The following is a 23005-nucleotide window of genomic DNA, read 5'->3' on the forward strand; positions in this document are numbered from 1 at the left end:
TGTGGGCTTTTCATAAATGGCTTTTATGATCTTTAAGTATGTTCCTTCTATCCCGACTTTCTCAAGGGTTTTTATTAAGAAAGGGTGCTGGATTTTGTCGAAGGCCTTTTCTGCATCGATTGACAGGATCATATGGTTCTTCTCTTTTTTTTTGTTAATGTGATGTATCACGTTGATTGATTTGCGAATGTTGAACCAGCCCTGCATCCCAGGAATGAATCCCACTTGATCATGGTGAATAATTCTTTTTATATGCCGTTGAATTCGATTTGCTAGTACCTTATTGAGAATTTTTGCATCCATATTCATCAGGGATATTGGCCTGTAGTTCTCTTTTTTTACTGGGTCTTTGTCTGGTTTAGGAATCAAAGTAATACTGGCTTCATAGAATGAGTCTGGAAGTTTTCCTTCCCTTTCTATTTCTTGGAATAGCTTGAGAAGGATAGGTATTATCTCTGCTTTAAACGTCTGGTAGAACTCCCCTGGGAAGCCATCTGGTCCTGGACTCTTATTTGTTGGGAGATTTTTGATAACCGATTCAATTTCTTCGCTGGTTATGGGTCTGTTCATGCTTTCTATTTCCTCCTGATTGAGTTTTGGAAGAGTGTGGGTGTTCAGGAATTTGTCCATTTCTTCCAGGTTGTCCAATTTGTTGGCATATAAGTTTTCATAGTATTCCCTGATAATTGTTTGTATCTCTGAGGGATTGGTTGTAATAATTCCATTTTCATTCATGATTTTATCTATTTGGGTCATCTCCCTTTTCTTTTTGAGAAGCCTGGCTAGAGGTTTGTCAATTTTGTTTATTTTTTCAAAAAACCAACTCTTGGTTTCGTTGATCTGCTCTACAGTTTTTTTAGTTTCTATATTGTTTATTTCTGCTCTGATCTTTATTATTTCTCTTCTTCTGCTGGGCTTAGGCTGCCTTTGCTGTTCTGCTTCTAGTTCCTTTAGGTGTGCTGTTAGATTTTGTATTTGGGAGTTTTCTTGTTTCTTGAGATAGGCCTGGATGGCAATGTATTTTCCTCTCAGGACTGCCTTTGCTGCGTCCCAAAGCGTTTGGATTGTTGTATTTTCATTTTCGTTTGTTTCCATATATTTTTTAATTTCTTCTCTAATTGCCTGGTTGACCCACTCGTTCGTTAGTAGGGTGTTCTTTAACCTCCATGCTTTTGGAGGTTTTCCAGACTTTTTTCTGTGGTTGATTTCAAGCTTCATAGCATTGTGGTCTGAAAGTAAGCATGGTATAATTTCAATTCTTGTAAACTTATGAAGGGCTGTTTAGTGACCCAGTATATGATCTATCTTGGAGAATGTTCCATGTGCACTCGAGAAGAAAGTATATTCTGTTGCTTTGGGATGCAGAGTTCTAAATATATCTGTCAAGTCCATCTGATCCAATGTCTCATTCAGGGCCCTTGTTTCTTTATTGACCGTGTGTCTAGATGATCTATCCATTTCTGTAAGTGGTGTATTAAAGTCCCCTGCAATTACCACATTCTTATCAATAAGGTTGCTTATGTTTATGAGTAATTGTTTTATATATTTGGGGGCTCCGGTATTCGGTGCATAGACATTTATAATTGTTAGCTCTTCCTGATGGATAGACCCTGTAACTATTATATAATGTCCTTCTTCATCTCTTGTTACAGCCTTTAATTTAAAGTCTAGTTTGTCTGATATAAGTATGGCTACTCCAGCTTTCTTTTGGCTTCCAGTCGCATGATAAATAGTTCTCCATCCCCTCACTCTCAATCTAAAGGTGTCCTCAGGTCTAAAATGAGTCTCTTGTAGACAGCAAATAGATGGGTCTTGTTTTTTTATCCATTCTGATACCCTATGTCTTTTGGTTGGCGCATTTAATCCATTTACATTCAGTGTTATTATAGAAAGATACGGGTTTAGAGTCATTGTGATGTCTGTATGTTTTATGCTTATAGTGATGTCTCTGGGACTTTGTCTCACAGGGTCCCCCTTAGGATCTCTTGTAGGGCTGGTTTAGTGGTGACAAATTCCTTCAGTTTTTGTTTGTTTGGGAAGACCTTTATCTCTCCTTCTATTCTAAATGACAGACTTGCTGGATAAAGGATTCTTGGCTGCATATTTTTTCTGTCTAGCACCCTGAAAATCTCGTGCCAATTCTTTCTGGCCTGCCAAGTTTCAAAAGAGAGATCAGTCACGAGTCTTATAGGTCTCCCTTTATATGTGAGGGCACGTTTACCCCTTGCTGCTTTCAGAATTTTCTCTTTATCCTTGTATTTTGCCAGTTTCACTATGATATGTCGTGCAGAAGATCGATTCAAGTTACGTCTGAAGGGAGTTCTCTGTGCCTCTTGGATTTCAATGCCTTTTTCCTTCCCCAGTTCAGGGAAGTTCTCAGCTATTATTTCTTCAAGTACCCCTTCAGCACCTTTCCCTCTCTCTTCCTCCTCTGGGATACCAATTATGCGTATATTATTTCTTTTTAGTGTATCACTTAATTCTCTAATTTTCCCCTCATACTCCTGGATTTTTTTATCTCTCTTTTTCTCAGCTTCCTCTTTTTCCATAACTTTATCTTCTAGGTCACCTATTCTCTCCTCTGCCTCTTCAAGCCGAGCTGTGGTGGTTTCCATTTTGTTATGCATTTCGTTTAAAGCGTTTTTCAGCTCCTCGTGACTGTTCCTTAGTCCCTTGATCTCTGTAGCAAGAGATTCTCTGCTGTCCTGTATACTGTTTTCAAGCCCAGCGATTAATTTTATGACTATTATTCTAAATTCACTTTCTGTTATATTATTTAAATCCTTTTTGATCAGCTCATTAGCTGTTGTTATTTCCTGGAGATTCTTCTGAGGGGAGTTCTTCCGCTTGGTCATTTTGGATAGTCCCTGGCGTGGTGAGGACCTGCAGGGCACTTCCCCTGTGCTGTGGTGTATAACTGGAGTTGGTGGGCGGGGCCGCAGTCAGACCTGATGTCTGCCCCCAGCCCACCGCTGGGGCCACAGTCAGACTGGTGTGTGCCTTCTCTTCCCCTCTCCTAGGGGTGGGATTCACTGTGGGGTGGTGTGTCTCGTCTGGGCTACTTGCACCCTGCCAGGCTTGTGATGCTGGGGATCTGGCGTATTAGCTGGGGTGGGTAGGCAAGGTGCTCGGGGGCAGGAGGGGCAGGCTTAGACCGCTTCTCCTTAGGTGATCCACTTCAGGAGGGGCCCTGTGGCAGCGGGAGGGAGTCAGATCCGCTGCCGGAGGTTTGGCTCCGCTGAAGCGCAGAGTTGGGTGTTTGCGCGGAGCGAGCAAGTTCCCTGGCAGGAACCGGTTCCCTTTGGGATTTCGGCTGGGGGATGGGCGGGGGAAATGGCGCTGGCGAGCGCCTTTGTTCCCCACCAAACTGAGCTCTGTTGTCAGGGGGCTCAGCAGCTCTCCCTCCCTTTGTCCTCCAGCCTTCCCGCTTTCCGAGCAGAGCTGTTAATTTATGACCTCCCAGACGCTAAGTCGCGCTTGCTGTCGGAACACAGTCCGCCCGGCCCCTCCGCTTTTGCAAGCCAGACTCGGGGGCTCTGCTTGGCCGGCGAGCCGCCCCTCTGCCCCGGCTCCCTCCCGCCACTCCGTGGAGCGCGCACCGCCTCGCCGCCCTTCCTACCCTCTTCCGTGGGCCTCTCGTCTGCGTTTGGCTCCGGCGACTCCTATCTGCTAATCCTCTGGCGGTTTTCTGGGTTATTTAGGCAGGTGTAGATGGAATCTAAGTGATCAGCAGGACGTGCGGTGAGCCCAGCGTCCTCCTAAGCCGCCATCTTGCCGCAACTCTGTAGAAGGGTTCTTGAGGATAGCTCTCTAATGTTTATTTTTGAGAGACGGAACATGAGCGGGGGAGGGGCAGAGACAGTGGGAGACACAGAATCCAAAGAAGGCTCCAGGCTCTGAGCTGTCAGCACAGAGCCCTACACGGGGATCAAACTCTGAGACCATGACCTGATCTGAAGTTGGATGACTGACCAACTGAGCCACCCTGGCGTCTCTTTTCTTTTCTTCTTTTTTTTTAAATCTAAACTTTTAAGGATAAAGAACTCAGATGCAACAAATGCTCAGTGAATCTTGAATGTGTATTATCTATCCTCTGACATGAATTTTATAACCTATACTGGCTACATAGGGCAGATACTCTCATATTTCTGAGAATACACCACCACATCATCATAGCAGAATCCAAGCAGGAGATTATTATTCCATCACCAACATTAGTAAATAATCACTAATATGACAGATTACAACACATAATTTATAAAGAACTAGGAAAACATTGTCAGGTAGGGCTAGAATAGAGAGAAAAAGAGGGAATAAACAGAACTCAGCATTTCAAAACATCCTCACAACACTGACTTCCAGCCAACAGGAGATACAATGCCACAAAGTAATAATCTCAATGATAATTAACATATCTGTATGTTTCTCTTCCATAAAGAAAGATGTCCTCATCTTGGCACAGGTGGACATACCCTTCCAACATGCTCCCTCCGTAACGATTCAAGCCCAAGTCTGATTCCCAAACCCATGATATCCTGCACCCCAAACTGCCTCCAGCATGCACCTGATCTTACACTCAATGTGGGTATATGTAGACCTACAATACCACTGTAGAAATTTAATGAAGTTGCTAATTCTTCAATATCTAACTCAGATTTTTAAAAATGTCTATCCATGCTTTCAACTAGCCAAAAGACAAATACAACATATAAATAAATATACTTTTTCATGATTTGAACAAAACATTCTGGAAAAAAAAATGTAAGGTATCCTTTGGTTGAGACATGTTATACTGTGGGCTTGATCACGCTGTGATTCACTAACGAGAAACATGACATGTATTCAGTAACAGGTTAAAAAAAAAGTAAGCTATTTCAACATTTTACATTATCTCCACTTTTTCTCCATGATTCACCAATAAATCTTTTTGCCCAAATTAACCAGTCACCATGGACAGAACTAGTTAAAATAATACACATTTGATTCAGCATTATCTCTTTCTGACCCCTCTTAGAGTCAGCACCTTTTAGAGTCAGCAGTTGTTTTACCCACTTGTGTTTGCAACAAGAACCTTGGCTAGGGCAAGGAGCATCCCAGAAGAGTCTGAAAACATAAATATCGTTTCTGCCAGCACAATAATCCTGTCTCAGTGGTCCCTTAACAATGCTGGCCCATAAGTTAACTTGTTACACCGTTAATGCTCTCAGGGATACCTATGGTCTAGGATATACACTAGATCTCTTTAGCTTTTGATCCACCAAAACCCACTGTGGGAAGAGACTGAGAAATTGTATGGGATAAGTGTTAGAGGCAAGGCCCAGCTGGGGGACAGCACGACACTGCCTACTGAAATGTTGTCTTACTACTTAAAGTATATCTACAGACTAGCAGTCTTGGCATCTTGTGAAACATGCAGAATCCCAAGCCCACTGGATCATAATATGCATTTTAACAGGTTATTCATACATGCTAAAGTGTGAAAAGAGTAGGTGTTTTTTAAAAAATAGCCTGAGAAACTGTTTCTGAAGACTTATCATTAAGATTATTATCCTAAACAACTCTCAGAAATAGGAAGCCTAAACCAAGGTTTGTGTCTAAAGAACTATGTACCTTATGCTGAAAATGACCAGGGAAACTTTAAAAGAACCAAAGACCAATACCTCAGGCATCTGAGAGCTAAAGCCCAAATTCCCTGGGCATCATTTTTTTCCTAACAGCTTGCCAACATCAGATATACTATGTACCTTCAGAAAGTGATGAGTTATACCATGTACAACTTTCGTAGCAACAAATTATCAATTTACAAAACTCAAAGTCAACATATTGTGCCTTACAGTCGTTTAAGCTGGCAAGACTTTAAAGTACACACAAATCTGAAGTAATGCGTTGGAAATATTTGATTTATGTTAAACAGCGCTCTGGAATTTAAACATTCATATGCTCAACCAAACCCTATTCCTGGCCAATCGGCTCACTGATCAGCTTACATATATCGTTCCAACATATACTGCCCAGCTACATTTAATATTTAAAAATTTTAAAGACCTTTTTGTATTTTTAAAATAAATCTTATTTCAAGTAAATTTCCTGAGCTAAAAAAGAACCACCACCACCACCACAACAAAATAATACCAAAAATGGCTCTGTGCTATAAAAGGCACTGCTTGTATTGAGTGAACTCTGCCTCTAACAAGAACCTTCTACAGAGGGAGCTAAGATGGCAAAGCCACGAAGGCCTTCAGTCCAGTAAGGAGCACGAAGCAGCGTGTCAGAAAGAAATTGTTTTTCTGCTCCTTTTGATGGGTTATGCTTTCAAGTCAGGAAATTAGAAACAGGTGTGCCAGAGGGCACACACATCCTCGCTCCACACTGAAAAACACGCGTTTTCAATTTTCAAACATGAAAGGGACTCCTGTTGAATGAAAGAAGAAATGAAAATCCAGCTCTGTTTCTGCGAACCATATGAAGGGAGTTTAGAAAGTCTTTGACAAGTTGCTCGACTTACTCCCTTCTCCAACTGACAGCAGGTAGTAGTCGACAATAGGAAGGAAAAGGCATTCCTTCAAGTGAGAACAATCAAAGGGAGAATTACATTAAGGATCACAGCACTGGCATTTTAACCCATCACTTGATCTTATGCTTCTGTTTCTACCATTTCTTCACCTTCTGTTTTAAAATTAGAAGTCTGTTCTTTCAAAAACAACAACAAAGCAATGCAAAATAAGTATCTGGCAAAAAAAGAAATCTGAGAAAGTACAAACATCAAAAAGAACATCTTGGGACTCACTTGTTCCCCTATAACTCAACTCTATAATCTTTTCCAAAGAAAGATCTACTATTCTTCACACTAGGGTGCTAGAAACATTTTAGTGAGTTTATGAGGGTGATAGATAGTGCTAAACTTAAAGTCACTGTTCTTGGTGAGATTTGAGGGGAAGGGGGTGTGGCAGGAAGAAAGATGTACTAAGGGCAGCAGCAACAGCCAACTCATCAGGTGCCCTGAGGGCCTGCAAGTGACCCTCTGGGAGGCACTTAATGCACATTCCTCAGGTGAATGGATGCAGCAGAACCAGAGCCAGCGCTAGCAAGCCCTTGGTATAGCCTATATTTCAACATATTTCTTTTTTTCTTTTTTTTTTTATGTCTATTTATTTTTGAGAAAGAGAGAGAGAGAGAGAGAGAGAGAGCACACGAGCAAGGGGGAAGGGGCAGAGAGAGAAGGAAACACAGAATCTGAAGCAGGCGCCAGGTTCTAAGCTGTCAGCACAGAGCCCAACATGCGGCTCGAACTCATGAACTGCAAGATCATGACCTGAGCTGAAGTTGGATGCTAAACCAACCAAGCCACCCGGGCGCCCCTCAACATATTTCTATACTGGTAATAGGAAACTTCCCTATATGATCAAGTAAGGCCAGAGATTTCATGCCCTTTTAAGGACAGAGAATGTCTTTACTTCTCTTTACCATACCCAGACCTGAGCACAGGATAAAGCCTCTAAAACAGGTTGTTTTATAGCATGAGAGCAATTACAAGTCATCTGACATAAGAGCAAAATACCTGAACTCACATATACATGAAAAGACATCCTTCATATCCCTTAAAATTATGTTTTGAAGAATATTTAATGACACATCATTAATTATACAATATAAAGCATAACACAAACTGAAAAATCTCCCAAAAGTATTAATACAGACTACCACAGGATGGCAAAATTATCAGTTTTGTTTTCCAAGCTCTTTTCAATGAGCATGTGTTATTTCACAATTAGGAAAAAAAAAAACCCCACTCATTTAAAACTTCTAAGATGCACAATAACCAAAGCTGTCATACTGAACTGGTTTCCTAGAAAATGACCTACCATAATTCAGAATTGTACTTAACTTTGAACCATCAGTGACTTTACTTATGTAAAAAGCAGGAAATAATATATTAATAGTTCATCAGATATGAAGTGACATAATTAAATTAAGCAACAGTGTCAGAATAGAATTCCCATCCCAGATAATTACCTTAGTTCTTAGAAATGTACTGGTAGTTTAAATACTCTGTTATCTGTAAATGAACAATATTTCTTCCCCACCCCCACTAACCAAACAGTCCAAAGAGTCAAGTGCTTTTAAGATGATGATGTTTATGAATGTTAGGGTTTTATCTATGCTCAAATCTAGAAGTCATAATTCACAGAAAGATTTCTCATGGCATGACTCTCAACCCAATGTATTATATACCAAATTATTCCAGCTTAAGTAGTTGCTCATTACCCTGAGCCCCCCAAGAATCCTGTTGACTGTAAGAAGATGATGCAACAGGACTAGGACAGCCTGAAAAGGCAGATAAAAGAACCAGAGTAGGCTGAAGAGTCTGGAATCCAACTCAGTAGAACTCACAGCAATGTATTTAACTTATTGACCAGTTTTGCCTCTCATTGTCTGAATCATTGCTAATCATTCCTGAACAATCTCAGAGATAAAAGATCTCTCTATCTTCCAAAAGTATGAGCATCTCCCTACTCAAAAAGATCCCCACTTCATACAAAAGAATATTTAAATACTAAGTCAAAGCCATGTAGAGATCCTACATTAAGCTCTATACACCTTGCACTCACCCCTCTATTTAGGCATCCTCCATTCTCACCAGAATAACCACTCTCAATACTTCCCTTAACATTCCTCTCAGCCCTGAATCATCTGGGCTTGACCTAGCTTACTATACCTGTTATGGATTTAATTTTTGTGTCCCCTCACAAATTCATATGTTGAAGACCTTATCTCTTATGTGGTAGTATTTGGGGAGAGGTAATTAAGGTTATATGAAGTCATGAGGATGGGACACTCATGATAGGAATAGTGTCCTTATAAAAAGAGGAAGAGAGGGGCGCTTGGGTGGCTCAGTCAGTGGGTGTCCGACTTCAGGTCAGGTCATGATCTCACAGTCCGTGAGTTCGAGCCCCATGTCGGCTCTGTGCTGACAGCACAGAGTCTGCAGCCTGTTGCAGATTCTGTGTCTCCCTCTCTCTGTCCCTTCCCTACTCACGCTCTGTCTCTGTCTCTCTCAAAAATATATAAACATTAAAAAAAATTTTTTTAGATAAAAAAATAAATATAAAGAGGAAGAGAAACCAGAGCTAGCTTGCAAGCTCCAGCAAGAAGAAAGATGAAAGATATACTGTGACAAAAAAGCCAAAACATGGGAGGAGAATAAGGAATGTTGGCTGAGAAGATTTGTATGTTTAAATAGGGTGGTCAGAGAAGATCTCAGTAAGAAGGTGAACCATGTGAATAAAGAGTTGATGAAGTGGGAGGCAGCAGCTTAAGCTACTGAGGGTAGAGAGCTAACAGGAAAGGAAACAACTGAGGCAAAGTTCTGAAGGTAAGAGTGTGCCTGGCATGTTTAAAATACAGTAAGCAGCCAATGTAGTTGGAACTGAATAAGTAAGGGAAGAAAAGCAAGAGCTGAAGTCTGAGAAGAAAGTGGGAACACTGTATACAAGGCCTCAGAGGCCCTTCATAAGGACCTCAGCTTTTCCTCTGAGTCAGATGGGAAGTGACTGGACAGTTCAAAGAAGAGGTATGGCATGATTTGATAGGTTAGAACCCCAACTCTTATGTTAAGAACTGAATAAAAGGGCAAAAGAGCAAAAACAAGTACCAGCTAGGGGGTTACTGAAAGAATCCAGATTGGATGTGATAGCACACTGAATCTGTTGGTAGCAGTGGAGGTGCTAAGAATTGTCAGACTACAGGGGCGCCTGGGTGGCGCAGTCGGTTAAGCGTCCGACTTCAGCCAGGTCACGATCTCGCGGTCCGTGAGTTCGGGCCCCGCGTCGGGCTCTGGGCTGATGGCTCGGAGCCTGGAGCCTGTTTCCGATTCTGTGTCTCCCTCTCTCTCTGCCCCTCCCCCATTCATGCTCTGTCTCTCTCTGTCCCAAAAATAAATAAACGTTGAAAAAAAAAAAATTAAAAAAAAAAAAAAAAAGAATTGTCAGACTACAAATATACTTAGAATAGTCTGAGTTTGTTGTTGGCTTGGATGTGGGTGAGGAAGGGAAGGGGAGGGAAATAGAGGAGGGGAAGGGAAACCAAACCAAACCAAACAAAAGGGGATCAAGCATGAATCCAACATTTTGACCCGAGCCACTAGGAGGCTGGAGTTGCCATTTGCTGTGTGGGAAGACTGCAAGAGAAGCAGGTGGCAGGCGGCAAAGAGGATACAATATCAAGAGCTCATATTTGGACATGCTAAATTTGAGATGCCTATCAGATATACGACTGGAGACTGAACAAGCAGTTGAATATACAACGGTGTCCTGGGAGAAGCCCAGGTTGGAGATAAAAATGGGGGAGTCATCAGCATATATATGGATGGTACTTAGCCATTAGACTGGTAAGAACACCAAAGGAGTGGGTATACAAAGAGAGAAGTTCAAGGACTAGGTCTCAGGGTACTCCAAAACTGAGAAGTCAGGGAGATGAGAAACATTAACAAAGGAGACTGGGAAGGAAAACCAAGAAGCGGTAACATAGTTCCCAGCCCTTGAGGAAGAGGGCTGGCTCAGAATCGCTGGCTCACAGGGGCGCCCTCATGGCCCAGTCAGTTAGGCATCCACCTCTGGATTTCAGCTCAGGTCATGGTGAGTTCTATAGCCCCATGTTGAGCCCCTCATTGGGCTCTGCGCTGACAGCATAGAGCCTGCTTGGGATTCTCATTCTTCTCTCTCTCTTCCTACCAACCCCCTGCCTCACCCTTTTGGCTCAGGTTTGTGAGTTTGAGCCCCATGGGTCAAGCCCCACATGGGGCTTTGCACTGACAGCACAGAGCCTGCTGGCATTCTTTCTCTCTCTCTACCCCTCCTCTGCTCATGCTTTCTATCAGAATAAATATATAAACTTTAAAAAAAAAAAATCACTGCCTCAGAAATACTTAAGCAAAAGCCTGGTCTCAATTTTTTGCATTTTTTATCACACCAACCTTTGAACTTATTCCTGGCAAGCAATGGCCACATCCTCATCACGTTCAGGGGTCTAGAACTTCCCAGAGCCAAAATCTAGAAAAATCAAAGAATCTACAAAATCAGAAATCACTGGGCCACATACCAGAAACCAAGTAGCAGACCTTTCTTCAGGCCAAAACACTTTAAAAAAGAGGGACTGAAGCTTGTGTCTCCTGAACTCCAGTCAACTGCCATATAACTGCTGGATTCACTGTTTCTCTTTAAGAAAAAAAACATACTATACAGACAAGTAACGGCATACCAGTGTTAAGGTCAATCAGAGCATAAACTTAATCTCCTTCTTTTTTCCTCCTTCTGATCTTCTAATCCTCAATCTGCTCTTCCTTTCCATAGCCAGAGAAAGATCACAGATATATCTTACATTATGCATCTATGTGTTACTAAAAAATTATGTGTGATTCTGACTTTGGCAAATTAAATAAAATTTTAAAGTACTATATAAAGAAATTACATGGTGAATAATCTTTTTGAAATGAGAAGCATCCTTCTAGAAGAGTGAGGAATCACATATACATTTCTTTCATTTAATGAAATGTATTTGACATATGACATTGTGTAAATTTAAGGTGTACAACATGTTAATGATACATTTATACACTGTAATATGATTGCCACTACAGCAATAATTAGCACCTCTATCCCATTACATAATTATCATTTCATTTTAGTGACTGAAATAATTAAGTTCCAGTCTCTCAGCAACTTAGATGATTATAATAATCATCATCTGTCTTAATTTTAATTTGTCTAGTAAGCACTTATTAAGTGCAAGGCCCTATGCCAGGCACTCAGGAAAAACAAATATACCCACAGGTACCCCCTTTTCTCAAGAGCTTATGTCACTACTTAAGAAAAGCTAAAATAGTTATTTTCACCAAAAAAATTAAAAAGCTGAGAATAAAAATCTTTTATTGTAGTTTATTAATTGTAGTTTATTAATTCTAAATTATTGTTTTTTTCACAGTTAAAATTTTCTAAAATCAGGAGATGCATTTTAATTGATGACATCCTCCTGTGCCTCCTCTCTAGGCTGCAGCTGTGACATACCACTGCCTCTAGCGGTAAGTAAGCTGTTCCAATTGTTGACCCTTCAGTTGAGTTATGTGCCACGTTGAAACTACATGTTTTGAGTTTACCTGTCATTTACCATGGGTTCAAAAGGAGTATAGTATGATACAGAATTGAAACAAAAAGTAATTAAAAACATAGGAAGGTATGGAAACAGCAATGGCACATGAAATTACTATCAGTGCAACAAATATTTCTTGTTAGAGGAATGCCCCCAAGTTGTATATTTTCTTGTAAAGCAACAACCATGTGTTAAGTGATGAGAAAGAAGAGTGTCATTCTATTATTGGCAGTCTCCTCCCCCCACCCTCCAACCCCCACCCCACTTAATATATGTATCTTATATTGTGTATTTTACTCGTGGATATGACATCAAACATATAAGCAACAAAAGCAAAAATCGGTAAGTGGGACCACATCAAACTAAAAAACTTCTGTACAGGAGCAATTCTTATCAAAATAATGCCAGCATTCTTCACAGAGCTAGAACAAACAATCCTAAAATTTTTATGGAACCAGAAAAGACTCCAAACAGCCAAAGCAATCTTGAAAAAGAAAACCAAAGCTGGAGGCATCACAATCCCAGACTTCAAGCTATACTACAAAGCTGTAATCATCAAGACAGAATGGTACTGGCACAAGAACAGACACTCAGATCAATGGAACAGAATAGAGAACCCAGAAATGGACCCACAAATGTATGGCCAACTAATCTTTGACAAAGCAGGAAAGAATATCCAATGGAATAAAGACAGTCTCTTCAGCAAATGGTGCTGCGAAAACTGGACAGCAACATGCAGAAAAATGAACCTGGACCACTTTCTTACACCACTTTCATACAAAAATAAACCCAAAATGGATGAAAGACCTAATGTAAGACAGGAAGCCATCAAAATCCTAGAAGAGAAAGCAGGCAAAAAAAACCTCTTTGACCTTGGCCGCAGCAACGTCCTACTCAACAGGTCTCAGGAGGCAAGTGAAACAAAAGCAAAAATGAACTATTGGGACTGCATCAAAATAAAACGCTTCTGCACAGCGAAGGAAACAATCAGCAAAACTAAAAGGCAACCGACAGAATGGGAGAAGATATTTGCAAATGACATATCAGATAAATGGTTAGTATTCAAAATCTATAAAGAACATATCAAACCCAACACCCAAAAAAACCAAATAATCCAGTGAACAAATGGGCAAAAGACATGAATAGACACTTCTCCAAAGAAGACATCCAGATGGCCAACTGACACATGAAAAATGCCCAACGTGACTCATCATCAGAGAAATACAAATCAAAACTACAATGAGATACCACCTCATCCCTGTCAGAATGGCTAACATTAACAACTCAGGCAACAACAGATGTTGGCGAGGATGCAGAGAAAGAGGATCTCTTTTGCACTGCTGGTGGGAATGCAAGCTGGTGCAGCCACTCTGGAAAACAGTGTGGAGGTTCCTCAAAAAATTAAAAATAGAACAACCCTACGACCCAGCAATTACACTACTAGGTATTTATCCAAGGGATACAGGTGTGCTGTTTTGTAGGGGCATATGCACCCCAATGTTTAGAGCAGCACTATTGACAATAGCCAAAGTATGGAAAGAGCCCAAATATCCATCAACGGATGAATGGATAAAGAAGATGTGGTATATATATACAGTGGAGTATTACTCGGCAATTAAAAAGAATGAAATCTTGCCATTTGCAACTACGTGGATGGAACTGGAGGGTATTATGCTAAGTGACATTAGTCAGAGAAAGACAAATATCATATGACTTCACTCATGTAAGGAATTTAAGATACTAAACAGATGAATGTAAGGGAAGAGAAGCAAAAAGAATACAAAAACAGAGAGGAGGACAAAACATAAGAGACTCATAAATATGGAGAACAAACAGAGGGTTACTGGAGGGGTTGTGGGAGGGGGGATGGCTAAATGGGTAAGGGGCATCAAGGAATCTACTCCTGAAATCACTTGTTGCACTATATGCTAACTAACTTGGATGTAAATTAAACAATAAACAAACAAACAAAAACAACTTCTGTACAAGAAAAGAAATAATCAACAAAATGGAAAAGCAACCTATGAACTGGGAGAAAATATTTACAAACCATATACCTGATAAGGGGTATAAAATTATGGAAAGAGCCTAAATGTCCACCAACTGATGAATAAAGAAGATGTGGTTTATATATACAATAGAATACTACTTGGCAATGAGGAAGAATGAAAGCCTGCCATTTGCAACAATGTGGATGGAACTGGAGGGTATTATGCTAAGTGAAATAAGTCAGTCAGAGAATGACAGATATCATATATTTTCACTCAAATGTGGAACTTGAGAAACTTAACAGAAGACCATTGGGTAAGGGAAGGGGACAAAATAGTTTCAAACAGAGAGGGAGGCAAACCATAAGAGATTCTTAAATACAAAGATGAAACTGAGGGTTGATGGGGGGAGGCGGGAGAGAGGGGGAAATGGGTGATGAGCATTGAGGAGGGCACTTGTTGGGATGAGCAGTGGGTATTCTATGTAGGCAATGAATCATGGGAATCTACTCCAAAACCAAGAGCACACTGTATACACTGTATGTTAGCCAACTTGACAATAAATTATATTTATAAATAAATAATAAATAAATAAGTAAAATAAATTAAATTAAATTAAATTAAATTAAATGATAAGGGGTTAATATCCAAAAGACATGAAGAACTCCTACAACTCAATAGCAAAACACAAATAGCAAGATTAATGTATCAGCAAAGGACTTGAATAGATATTTCTCCAAAGACACACAATTGGCCAACAGGTACATAAAAAGGTGTTCAACCTCACTAATCATCAGGGAATTGCCAATCAAATCATAATGAGACATCACCTCATACCCATTAGAATGGCTAGCATCAAAAGGACAAGAGATAAATAAAGTTGGTGAAGATGTAGAGATATTCAAACCATTGTACACTGTAGGTGGGAATGTAAAATGGTGCACCTGCTATGGAAAACAGAATGGGGGTTCCTCAAAAAATTAAAAATAGGAGTATTATATGATCCAACAACTCCACTTCTGGGTACTTATCCAAAAGAATTGAAATCAGGATCTTGAAGAGATTTCAGCACCTCCATGTTCACTGCATCATTATTCATAATAGCTGAGATGTGGATACAACCTAAATGTCTACCAACAGATAAATGGGTAAAGAAAATGTGGCATATATGTATAACAGAATATTATTCAGCCTTAAAAAAGAAGGAAATCCTGCCATATACAACATGGATAATCCTTGAAGACATTATGCAAAGTGAAATAAGCCAGTCACAGAAGAACAGATACTGCATGATTCCACTTATATGAGGAACCTAAAATAGTCAAACTCATAGAAGCAGAGAATAGAACGGTGATTGCCAGGGACTGAGGGGAGGGGGAAATGGGGAGTTGATAGTGAAAATTCATAAAGTTTCAGTAATGAAAGATGAATAAGTTCAAGGGTCTGCTGTACAATATTGTGCCTAAAGTTAAAAATAGTGTATTATACATTAAAAATGTTAAGATGGGGCATTATACATTAAAAATGTTGTTAAGATGGGGCACCTGGGTGGTTCAGTCAGTTGGGGGTCCAACTTCATCTCAGGTCATAATCTCATGGTTTGTGGGTTCAAGCCCCATGTCCAGCTCTGTGCTAGCAGCTCAGAGCCTGGAACCTGCTTCAGATTCTGGGTCTCCTTCTCCCTCTGCCCTCCCCTGCTCATGCTGTCTTTCTCTCTCAAAAATAAAATAAACATTTAAAAATGTTGTTAAGAAAATAGATTTCATGGTAAGTGTTCTTATCGCAATAAAAAAAAATACGAATCAACCAATGTTTTTTTTAGATAATGGTGTACCTTATAAAAGGTGTGACTTCAATTCAATGAAACACAGTTAAGTATTGAATCACTTCTCTGAGCCAAGAAGTATGTTATGTGCCTTACATACGTCTACTTATTCAATATTAAGGTACATATTCCTACTTTACAAATAACCTCATGCCAGGTCACAGGCAGTAAGTGAAACAGACTGAACAAGAACGCAGGTATCTACCCTGCTCCCTTCCTAACTAGACAAATTTCCATGATGCCAGAACCTTAGTCAGAGTTTACACGGTCAGCTCCTGCCACACTACTCTCTCTTCCCCACTCCCTACTCCCCACTCATTCCTCCCCACCCAGTGATGAGAACAAGGTGATGGATCATTATCCCTAAGGCTAATGATCAAATCACCTGTGTGGCCTTGGGAGAGCCCTACCCTGACTATAACTATCTTCCCTCTGCCTTTCAATTATTGCCTTCCAAGAACTATAAACCTAAAATGTAGGCCAAGTCTCTAAATTTTCTGCAACAGCCTAAGGCACCAGTCTATTTTGGCCAAACAACCAGAATTCTGTGCACCGCCTTTCTTCTGACTTGGTCACCCAACTCTGCCATGTGTTTTCACTGTCAACCTCATAGCAACAACCCCAGGAGAAACAAGTGTGAAGAAATCACACAAAAGTCCCAGGAATGGCAGGAAGTGGAGACTTGCTCTATTTCCCTCAGGCTCTGAGGACTGATGATGATTAGTCCTTAAACTTCAGAATGATATAACATGACAAACTGGGCGTCCAAGTTTAAAAGCTGCACTGGATGTCATGAATTATTATCTTTAGTCATATGAAACTATGTTCAATTGATGCAAGATGAACAAAGGAGAAAATATCCGAGGGGAAGGGGAAAAGACCTTAATTTTACAATTTTAGTTTTACCCACCCACTGCACTGTACTTAATAGAATCAAATCGATGAAATGTGTTTTATTCCAACTTCCACATCACCAATTAAAAGGAGAGAGGAGGACAATCCCAAAGAGATTGAATTTCTTTTCCAAAACGACAGTCAGGCAGGCTTTCAGGATTTCACTTAGAGTACAATCCAGGTCTCCTAACATCTAGACAATTAGAGTAACATTTAAACAATGCCAAACCAACTCACTGAATAACCTAATGACCAAAAATAAAGTCCATACAACATATACTGAGTAATACTCCTTTGGGAAAATTAAAATGAAACAATGTATTATCTACTTCGGACTTCAGTTCGTTCAAATACCACAATTTTCTATCAACATAGGGCCATACTTAATTATGTGAACAAGCCAATTTCTAAATATCATGCATAGAGATTTCCATGTGCCACCAAAATTAAATTAAAAATTAACTCCTATTATATTATACTCATCTCCTCAAAAATGAAAGAATGAAAACCAATTTTTTGCCAATTATATTAGTATGATTAAGAGTCAACATTAATTCATGTTTAGACTTCACCTGATAGATCAGTGACACAAAAAACACCAGATCACCAAGAGAAAGCACAGAGAGAAATGAAGGAAAGTAGAGAGGCCCAAGACTGGAATTGTTAGAAATGGGAAGAGTCTGTGAAGTGAGCAAAGATGGAACAGGCCAGAGGAACAGGACAAACCAAGAGAGTTCCAGGATCTACGCTATGACAGAAAGGAGAGAGCTGCCTGTAGCAGAGACCACAGTCAAGAGTAAGCAGGAAAACAGGACTAGACTGGATTGGGGGTTTGTTAGTATGGTGAAATAGAAACCAAAGTGGCAAGCAACTATAGAAAGGAAGAAAGGAAAGGCAGCCATATCCATCCACCTGATAAAGCCTGAGGATATTGAGGAGAAAGGCTTAGGACTGTAACTTGAGAGATAACACAGCAAAGGGGATGATTTTATTTTGTCAACCATGCATATCACCACATTGAGAGAAAAGGCTTCAAGTATACCTACATAAGTATATGAAAACCTGGATCTAGACACCAACCATTCTGCCCATTAACCAACCCCCAACACACACACACACACACACACACACACACACACACACACACACACACACACACACAATTTCTAAATGATAATGACTTCTAATATAGATACAAAAAGAGGACCTACATTTAATTAAAAGTATAGTTAGAGGAATAAATGTCATAAAACATACATTTTGAAATACATCTTATATTTTATGCCAACATTTTAATGAAGAGATTATCTTAGTTTTGAAATGCCTTATTACTTTTATATCTTCTGTGATCTAAATCTGGCACTATCATGAGTCACACTAGGGGGAAAAAACATTAAAACTGTAATTGTTATAGTTAACTCCAGATGTGTAATGAAAATGTTAGGAAAACATTTATACTGTGATACGTACATTGTGAAACAATTTTTAAAAACTCCCAAATATCAAAGATCTTTCATGCATTAATGCACTTGTCTATGCAATGTCTCAGCACATGCTTTATGTTTACATAAAAATATTGCTTTATGTTTACATAAAAATATTGTTTTCAATCATTAAATGACCTAACAATGTTGAAGTTATGAAATATGGTCATGAAAGCAGCAAATACCTGAGGTACTCACAGCTGTGGAGTAGGGATTATGAGCTCCAGTGTTTTCAGCCCAGCAGCCACATCCATACAGAGCAGCCTGGGAAAAAAGAAAATAGATACATAGAGTATTTCAGAAATATTATATGTAATTACTAGCTTTCAACAGAAGACAAAATCATACCCATCTAATAAAGCCTGGTTTAATAATGATGTATATCAAATGGGAAATAATACCAGAGACTGTGTAAGACCTACCTAAACAATGGTTCTAACACTATCTAAACTATATATTCCAACTATTGTATTAATCTAAAATTTTTCAGAAACAGTAAGAGAAAGTTTCTTAGACTCTCATCAGCAGTTTTGTTCCTTCCTTGAAAAATCTTTCCCCTATTGCAGTTTGTCAGCGGAGTTTCTCTTCTGGCCCCTTGAAATCACCCCCATGGTTGCCTTAAAATAGTGGTTCTGAAACTAGGTATATGTCAAATTGTTTGAGAAGCTTGGTGATAAGAACCATGGTTCCCAGATATTCTGATTCAGTGGTCTGGGGTTTGGCCAATGAATTGCCATTATTAATCAGGGCCCTGTGGTAGGGGGTGGGGCTAGGATGCAGGGGGTCCTCCTGGCATACCCTAAGAAACCCTATTTGGGAGGGTTTTTTGCCATGCCTCCCTTAAAGTGGCACAATAGGAACTGCAAACAGTTATTACCAAAGGGCCCATTATATGCTCACCACTGTGCTAGATTCTGCCAGATATAAAGAAAGGAGGCAAATAGGTCAATTCAAGCTAATCACTTTATGAGGTAGTAGAGCAGATTTATTTGGCTGAAACCACCCATAACACAAATTACTATGGTTTCATAAAAGAACATGACAATTATTTCTATTTTGTTTCTAATAATGTCACCCAGAATGCCTGGATTCACCTCTCCAATTCCACAATGACTTCTCTGCCTTTGGGAGGGGAATCAAAACTGATTAACTTTTCCAGTCCTTAGTTAGAAGTAGAATTAGAAACATCTTTTGATAGCCATCCCAGAGAAATATAAGAAAGACTGCTCAAGAATGCTCACCACCACAAGTTTGGTAAGAATAGCAAACTGAAACCATAGATGTCCATCAGTAAAGAAATGGCTAACTGTTGGCACAGCAATGTGTGGGATTCATTGCAGAGGTTCAAAATAAAGAATTAAAAATTTTAAGAAGATGTTTAGGAACTAAAGAGAAAGAACCCCACACATATTGTTGGGCTGGGAGGAGGAGGAGGAGGAGGAGGAGAAGTCAGCAACAAGCTACGATACACTGAGTACGCAGCATGACTTATCACTGATGGAGAAAAAAATACATTCCCATAAAAGAGAAAAAAGTAACTGCTATTTCTAGGAGCTTACTTGTAAGGACTGGGGGAAGAAGCTAAGACTGGGAATGCTGACCAGACAGACTTTAGCTTTCTACAGTATTGTATCCTTTTTTATAAGGACTTTAGAATTCATTTGCTTCAATATTCTACCCAGAGCAGGAATTTGTGAACTATTCCTCAAAACTTTGAGATGCACACACACCCTATTCCCCTAATCACCCTCCTTGAGAAATAATCCAAAGTCCAAGATAATTGGAGATGAAGTACCCCATGCCATCCCCAGATGTCATTGACAATAACCTTCTTAAAAGTAGAACCAAGAACTGAACACAACACTCCCATGAGGCAAACAGGAGGAAATCTATTATAGCCTTAGAAAACACAATGCTTCTAAAATACACAAGATTGTTGAGTCAGAGTAGTAACTGAAAGCCCTATAGAAGTGATTTCAGAATAAAACTAGCAGACTTGTGGGATAAGCCATTCATCTGGTACTACCTAGGACAGGTGCTAAGTCAGTCAAAGCCTCAGAGAACTTGTGACCTGAGGAGAAGGGCCCATTCTTCCTTCTTTGAAAACCCTGGACATTAGTCCACTGTCCTTTCCATTCCCAACAATTATCTTGACCAGGAACCTGCACCCAAAAATAACAAACAGGGCCACAAGGACAGCTCTTAGAAACCCAAAGGTCATTTTTTTTGTTTTTAGAAAAGAAAAAAAACACTTATTCTTACTCTTTGTTTTTTCTCTCTAAGCAAATTCTTTTTATGCTACCTCCCCTCAATTTCATGACCTAAAGCTGTCTTCCTTCTTAATCTTCTGAAATCAATTGGGCTGAGACAGTGATAGGTCAGATAAAAGAAAGAATCAGAGATTGTTCGTCTCTTATCCACTTCTTTGGATAAAACATAACATTAAGCAGGCCTTAAAAAAAAAAAAGCTTCCTTCTTTTCAGTAGTAAAATTTCATTAACATTTTAAAAAATATGAACATTCACTACAAACAGGTCATATAAATATTATCATCATCATTATTATTATTATTTAATCTTCTTTGGGACTTGTTTTCCTTTATAAAATGAGGATTATAAAACCCCAACCTCATAATGTTGTTGTAGGATCACACGAATGAACACACTTGTTGCATGTAGCAAGAGATTAATAACAGTAGCTATAGCTGTTATTATCAGGGACTGTGATAAGCAACTTAAATGCATTGCATCACTGAATCTTCTAGAACTTTGTTAAGGTACCTATTTATCCCCATTTTACAGTTATGGAAAGTGGAGCTTAAGGACTTTGAATAACTTGTTTATGGTAAAGAAACTGCAAAGTGAGGAGGTGAGATTAGAATAAAGGTTTACCTGACTCCAAAGTTCACACTCTTAACCACTAAAATCAACTGCCTATTTGTGTGGGAGTAGGTTGCGGGTGAGGGGAGAGTGGAATTTAATAATTCCTTTCTTGTGTCCCAGTTGTAAATTCTAATTAGTGTTGGTAAGCCAAGCAAGTAAGTTCTAATTCAAATTGCCATTTCACCATCTGAATGGTTGTTATCATATATACAGAGCAGGGTAATATGTTAAGACTCTTAAATAGTTCACTTGTGCATTTAGAATGTATTTAAAAGCACCTAGTTTCGTCATATTTTTTAAAAAGCCATTTTTTTCAATACTTTGCTTGTATATTTTGTCTCATTCCCTCCTGATTGTCAAGAATGGTTCCTTACTGTCATCTGATGTTTACGTATTTCCAGGTTTATTATATCTCCTCTATCTAAGCAATATAATCCAATTAAGCAAATGCATTTTCCTGTGAAGTACCTTTACTTCTATCCACCACACCTCTTCCTGATTTTCAGCTCCCACAAACTGTGTCTTCATAAACTAGCCAAGTGGCACAAATCAACAAGTTTAAGTTTTACAGAAGTGTTTCTTTTTCCAGGACATCCCATGTGTAGTGGCAGAATGGCTTCATGATTGTTCAATGAAATATTCTGCTAACATAGTCCATAACTATCCTTGGTTCTGTTGTTGCTATTTTGCTAACTAAAACAAACAAAAAACAGTGAGATAGTCATGGGAATTGCAATGCAATGAAGGCGGCTAATACTGGCTTTTCTTTCTCCTTCTCCACCAAGGCATCCAAATCTGATATGCCAAGCTTGGTTCTTATCCCAAATTTGACAAATACACAGGGCTTTATAATGTGGAAAAACACCATGACCAGACAAAGGCTTTTTATAATGAGTTCAAAGCATTGTACATATGTTGAGTAATCATTCCTCATAAATCCCCTTGTATGGTAGACAAAGAGTAGCACAAAATTAATTATTCTTCCCTACCCCTTCCCTCTGCCATGGGACTGTAAGTGGCCTGTAGACTATAAAGGGCATATCAAGGAACATCACTTGGGGCTTTGCAAAGATGTCCTCCATGAATCAGATCACCGGCCTCCAAGCATTCACTCACCACCACGTCCAAAGCAACTGTGATACCGACTCTTCCTCAAATGTGAGGGACAAAGCATACAGAGCATGCCAAGCAGTGCCCTGAGTGTAATATGAGATCCAAGTACTGAGCTTAAGCACAGTCCTTGCAACAACTTTAACAGACTCCATGAGTCATTAGTTCACTCAACAAATATTTATTAAGCCCATAAGTAATGTACCAAATTGGTTTATACTCAGAAAGCTTACTAGATCAAATGGACTGTGAAATCGCATTCTCTGTACAGAACTAAAGTTTGGAGATGGGGGAAGGAGGAATGGTAAAGAAAATGTGCAAGTGAAACAGGAATAAGCCAGTTACACATAAAAAAGACCCCCCTTATATCTAGATTCCTTGAATGGGATCATGTGTTGGTTCCATTGCTGAAATGCTTAACCAGAGGAGGATTTTAGAGGGTCAAAATTTTACTGTTCCTTGAATGGAAGAAATATAAAAATGTAACTCTAAAGTCATTTTCCCACCTAAAAAGCAGGCCACAAAATAGTCAGGTAGTGCTTACCCCTAACGAATAGAACATTTGCAAAGAAAGAAATGGAAGATCATACATATTTACTGAATGTATACTAAATATCAAGTACCCAGCCTTTTTGAAGTAACAACATACAATATTACTGATTGTAAAGATCATAGAGA

General features: G+C 39.4%; 1 protein-coding gene across 11 annotated transcripts in view; it reads right to left on the reverse strand.

Moving 5' to 3' along the window:
* TASP1 (taspase 1) overlaps nt 1–23005 on the reverse strand; it is a 280411-nt gene that overhangs the window by 145816 nt on the left and 111590 nt on the right. For 6 of the 11 annotated variants that reach the window (XM_047852763.1, XM_047852759.1, XM_047852760.1 and 3 more), the window contains one exon: nt 18521–18599. In XM_047852763.1, coding sequence (XP_047708719.1) covers nt 18521–18599 — 79 coding nt within the window. The remainder of the gene's footprint in view (nt 1–18520; nt 18600–23005) is intronic. The other 5 variants (XR_007150907.1, XR_007150904.1, XR_007150905.1 and 2 more) reach the window with 1 other exon arrangement.

Source organism: Prionailurus viverrinus, chromosome A3 (assembly GCF_022837055.1).
Source record: "Prionailurus viverrinus isolate Anna chromosome A3, UM_Priviv_1.0, whole genome shotgun sequence".
Lineage (NCBI taxonomy): Eukaryota > Metazoa > Chordata > Mammalia > Carnivora > Felidae > Prionailurus > Prionailurus viverrinus.